This window comes from Lutra lutra, chromosome X (assembly GCF_902655055.1).
Source record: "Lutra lutra chromosome X, mLutLut1.2, whole genome shotgun sequence".
Taxonomy (NCBI): domain Eukaryota; kingdom Metazoa; phylum Chordata; class Mammalia; order Carnivora; family Mustelidae; genus Lutra; species Lutra lutra.
This window is the reverse complement of record NC_062296.1, coordinates 38,857,235-38,862,830: the sequence shown is the minus strand read 5'-3', so window position 1 is coordinate 38,862,830 and position 5,596 is coordinate 38,857,235. Positions and strand designations below refer to the sequence as shown.

The 5,596-nt window shown below is 34.6% G+C and overlaps 1 protein-coding gene across 1 annotated transcript; it reads left to right on the top strand.

Annotated features, from left to right (window-relative positions):
- The first annotated feature begins 1,892 nt into the window (after window positions 1-1,892).
- LOC125092302 (S-phase kinase-associated protein 1-like) lies at window positions 1,893-2,543 on the top strand. Its single transcript, XM_047716698.1, has one exon. The coding sequence runs from the start codon at window positions 1,980-1,982 to the stop codon at window positions 2,469-2,471; it is 492 nt and encodes a 163-aa protein (XP_047572654.1). The 5' UTR covers window positions 1,893-1,979; the 3' UTR covers window positions 2,472-2,543.
- The last annotated feature ends 3,053 nt before the right edge of the window (window positions 2,544-5,596 follow it).

The window sequence follows — 5,596 nt, the reverse complement described above, 5'->3', positions numbered from 1 at the left end:
TTTTAGTGGCAATAAATAGAAGACAAATATTAAGGATCATTATTGAGCCTCTAGAGTTTGACAAGAGAGCAATATGGCGAAGTAGTTGGATGTTTAAGGTTTCCAGCAGAAAAAAAAAAGACAGATGTGGCTTTCAGTGTCAGAGATGCAACTTACAAGCTATATAACTTAGTGTAATTTTAGCATTCTGTAAATGTAGCTTTCTTATCTGTTGAATAAGGATAATATTAAGGCTAACACTGTAGAGTTGATGAAAGTACATACTATAACACATGAACAGAATAACCCTAAACATTCTTTTAAATAAAGTAATGGCAGAGAGGTTTAAAATCAATAATCTAATTGTGCACATTAAGAAGCTAGATAAAGAAAAGAAAATACCAGAGTTAGTGTAAAAAAAGACATTATACAGCTAATAAAAAACATTATCAGTTTTCTGATAAGCTAACATTATTTTTCTTGAGAACATAAATAAAATTCATTAAGCCCTGCTTGAATAATTAAGGAAGACAGAAAATACTATTTACCAATATCAGGCATGAAACAGGGGATATTTCTACAAATTCTTTAAACACTCAAATAAGAAGAGAACCTAGGAACAATTTTATGCCAATAAATTCTATAACATATAGACATAGAAATACACAAATTCCTTGGGAAAAACAATTTAGAAAACTAACACACGGATTGAAAATCTTAGCAGTGGTATAGCTACAAAAATTTGAATTTCTAATTTTAGAAATGTTTCCTGGTAATGGTACAGAGAGAAGGAACTGAGGTGGAGCTCAGTGGGCTTCATGAGTAAGAGAGATGGAGTCAAGCATCTGAGGAAACCAGGGTGACTACAGATTGTAGTGTACAAAATACACAAGAAGAGAAATATCCACAGAGAGAAGATACTAATTCTGTAGAAAGCGCCTTGAATATTAAGAATAGTAACCAGAACATGTACATGAAACTACCCCAGGCTGGCGGGGAAAAAAATTGGAAATATTAGAGGATACTTTTCCAGTACTCAAATGGGAAAAGGAATAAATGCATGTTCCCACCAGCCAGACTGGAAAAACTTACAATCACTGGTTATTCACCTGAATACACAGGAAAGTCTTGCCTCAGTAACAAGAAATGATTAGCTCTAGAGGGAGGTTACCTCCAAATCCACCATACGGAATCACAAAAGCAATTCCTGAAATAATCAAAATGTCTCCAAGTAACTTAAATGTGTATTAGAGCAAATTCAAGGGTATGTACAGAAATGAAATATCCACCATCCACCAAGATAAATTGTAAAACAGACATCCATTTAATAACTAATTAGACATTCAATGGCCTAGTAAAACACAATCCATAATGAGGAGAATAATGAGTACATCCAAACTAACTCAGAATTGACACTAGAAAAATTATTATATCTATATCCCATATGTCCAATTAGGTAGAGATATGGAAGATACTTTTAAAATTGGAAATTGAAGGTCTACAGGTGAAAATTACCATGTTTGAGATGAAAAATATGGATCCCAAATCAAAATCCCAGTAAGTTATTTTGTGAATATCAACAAAGTTATCCTAATTTTATATGGAGGGGCAACACAATATTGAACAAAAGTTGGAGGACTGACACTACCAAACTTCAAGACTGCATAAAGCTTCAGTACTCAAGAAACTATGCTATCCATGAAAGAATAGAAAAAGTATCAGTGGAACAGGGAGTCCAGAAATAGACCCCCATACATACAGTGAACTAAACTTTGAGAAAGGAGCAATACAAAAAGCAGTACAATGGAGAAAAGATGGTATTTTCAAAAGATGGTGCTGGAACAATTGGACACTCAAATGCAAAAAAAAAAAAAAAAAAGAATCTAGATTTAAAATTAACTCAATCAGAGTGGCCTTGTTCTCCTTTTTTCTCCCCACGTTCCCGAGGCCGCTGTGTTTTTATCAGCCTCCGACCCGCAGTCGGCCTGAGACCGAGCACCATGCCTTCAATTAAGTTGCAGAGTTCCGATGGAGAGATATTTGAAGTTGATGTTGAAATCGCCAAACAGTCTGTGACTATCAAGACCATGTTGGAAGATTTGGGAATGGACGATGAAGGAGATGATGATCCAATTCCTCTACCAAATGTTAATGCAGCAATATTAAAAAAGGTCATTCAGTGGTGCACCCACCACAAGGATGACCCCCCTCCTCCTGAGGATGATGAGAACAAAGAAAAGCGGACAGATGATATCCCCGATTGGGACCAAGAATTCCTGAAAGTTGACCAAGGAACACTGTTTGAACTTATTCTGGCTGCGAACTACTTAGACATCAAAGGTTTGCTTGATGTAACATGCAAGACTGTTGCCAATATGATCAAGGGGAAAACTCCTGAGGAGATCCACAAGACCTTCAATATCAAAAATGACTTTACTGAAGAAGAGGAAGCCCAGGTACGCAAAGAGAACCAGTGGTGTGAAGAGAAGTGAAATGTTATGCCTGACACTGTAACACTGTAAGGATTGTTCCAAATACTAGTTGCACTGCTCTGTTTATAATTGTTAATATTAGACAAACAGTAGACAAATGGCAGCAGCAAATCAGTTGTTTAAGCAGAATATTGTCCTCCTCGCATGTGTAGTTTGAGTACAGATTCCAAACTTATGGCTGAGTTTCTTCTAGTACGATCAAAAGTTTTTTTTCTTTGCTCTAAATAAACCTGAACTGTGAGTTCTCTGTAAAAAAAAAAAATTAACTCAATCATAGAGCCAAATGAAAAATGCAAAACTATAAAAATCCTAAAAGATAATGTAGAAGAAAATCTACGTGACCATGGTATAGAGATAACTTTATACATACAATACCAAAGGCACAAAGCATGAAATAAATAATCACATGATAATCATATGAAATAAATAAATGAAATAAATATCCAGATAGATAAGCTGGAATTCATTAAAATTAAAATGTATTTCTCTGCAAAAGTCATTATCAAGAGAATAAGAAGACAAGTCACATACTGGAAGAAAATATTTGCAACAGACATATCTGATAAAGAACTATTATCCAAAATATGCAAAGCACTCTTAAAACTCAATAATGAGATGGGATGCCTGGGTGGCTCAGTGTGTTAAAGCCTCTGGCTTCAGCACAATCCCAGGGTCCTTGGATCGAGCCCCACATTGGGCTTTCTGCTCCGCAGGGAGCCTGCTTCCTCCTCTCTCTCTCTCTGCCTGGCTCTCTGCCTACTTGTGATCTCTGTCAAATAAATAAATAAAATCTTTTTAAAAACTCAATAATGAGAAAATGAACAATACAATTTTAAAACTGGACAAAACACCTCATCAAAGAAGATTAACAGATGGCAAATAAGTATATGAAAAGATGCTCGACATCAGTATGTCTTTAGGGAATTGCAAACTAAAGCAATGAAGACACCACTACATGCCTATTAGAAAGGAAAAAATTCAAAACATTGACAACAAATACTGGAGAGAATATGAAGCAAAAGAAACTCTCATCTCTTGGCTGTAGGAATGCAAAATGATAAAATCGTTTTGGAAAACAGCTCAGCAGTTGCTTAGAAAACTAAACATACTCTTACCATGCAATCCAGCAATCATGCTCCTTCATATTTACACAAATGAGCTGAAAATTTATGTTCACACAAAAACCAGTATACAGATGTTTATGGGACCTTTCTTCATGGTTTCCAAAACTTGGAAGCAGCCAAGATGTCTTTCGCTAAGTGACTGGATAAATAAATTTTAACTATGGGAGGACAGGGGACTCTGCATTCTGCTGAATTCTTTTGTGAATCTAAAATTATTTTTAAAAATAAAGTCTATTTAAAGACCACAAACACCAAACCAAAATAAATATGCACAAACAAACAAAAAACACTTACTGGGATTGATGGTAGATTAGACTTGGCAGAAGAAAACATAGTAACTTTGAGGATATAGCAATAAAGTATCCAAAATGAAACACAGAGGAAAAAAATCTAAAAAAAATGAAAAGAGCATCATTCATCTGTTTGACAACTTCACGTTGCAAAATATATATGTAATTAGAGTTTTTGAAGTGGGGACAGAAATATATTTGAAGAAACAATAGCTGATTTTTTTTTGCAAATTTGATGTAAATTTGAATCTATGGATCCAAGTGTCTTAACAAACCCAAAACACAAAAGTATAAATTTCAACAAGGTATATACTAATGTAATTGGTCACATTAAGTGATAAAGAATAATCTTAAAAGTAGACAGAGGTGGTGAAAACTTATATTGCATACAGAGGAACAAAGAGAAGATGACATAAAATCTCTCATTGGAAACAAGTGAGAAAATGGTGTAGTAATACCTGTAAAGTATTTTTTAAAAAATTTCAACCAGCATTCTTTACACAGCAAAAAAACTTTTAATAGGAAGAGAATTTATCACCAGGAAACCCACACTATAAAAAAAGCTAAAGGAAGTTTTCAGGTCAAAAGAAATTGATAAGATAAAAACAGAAGGGGAGGGAAACCATAAGAGCCTCTTAACCTTAAGAAACAAACTGAGAGTTGCTGGAGGGGAGGGTGACAGACATTAAGGAGGGCACTTGATGTAATAAGCAGTGGATGTTATATATAACTGATGAATCGCTAAATTCTACTTCTGAAACTAATAATACTATATACGTTAACTGTATTTAAATAGTTTTTTAAAAATAACAAATGGAAATCTAGGGGCGCCTGGGTGGCTCAGTGGGTTAAAGCCTCTGCCTTTGGCTCAGGTCGTGATCTCAGGGCCCTGGGATCGAGCCCCGCACCGGGCTCTCTGCTCGCAGGAGCCTGCTTCCCCCTCTCTCTCTCCCTGCCTGCCTCTCTGCCCACTTCTGATCTCTCTCTGTTAAATAAATAAATAAAATCTTTAAAAAAAAATAACAAATGGAAATCTAGATCTACAAAAGGATTAAAGAGCACCAAAAATGATACTGACTTGGGTAAATATATAAATTTTTTTCTTACTATTTATATATCATTTTTAAAAGATAACTATTTAATCAAAGATAATATCTTCGTGATTTATAAAATATGTATAAATAAAATGTATGAAAACAATAGAATAAAGACTGGGAAGGGAGACCTTAAAGTATACTATTGTAAGTTTCTTAAAATATATGTGATATAGTATATCACTTGAATATAGACCGTGATAAGTTAAAGATTCATACTATAATCTCTAAAGCAACCACCATAATAACAAAACAAAGTTATAGCTAAGAAGACAACAAAGGAGTTAAAATTAAATCATAAATATAATCTGAAGAAAAAGGCAGAATAAAAGTAAAATGGGAACAAGGAATGGATTGGACAATTAGAAACCAAGAACAAGATGATAGACTTAAACCTAACTGTATCAAAAACTACATGAATGTTAATGATCTAAACACCCCAACTAAAATGCAGAGATTGTGTAACATCCAATGCTTATCACAACATTTGCCCTCCATAATACCCATCACCCGTTTACCCCATCTCCCCCCACACCCCTCACTTCTGTAACCCTCAGTTTTTTCCTGGAGTCCAGAGTCTCTTATAATTTGTCTCCCTTTCTGATTTCTTCCCAGTC

Coding starts and splice junctions, on each gene's coding strand:
- LOC125092302 (XM_047716698.1), top strand. CDS start 1,980: ATGCCTTCAATTAAGTTGCAGAGTTCCGATGGAGAGATATTTGAAGTT.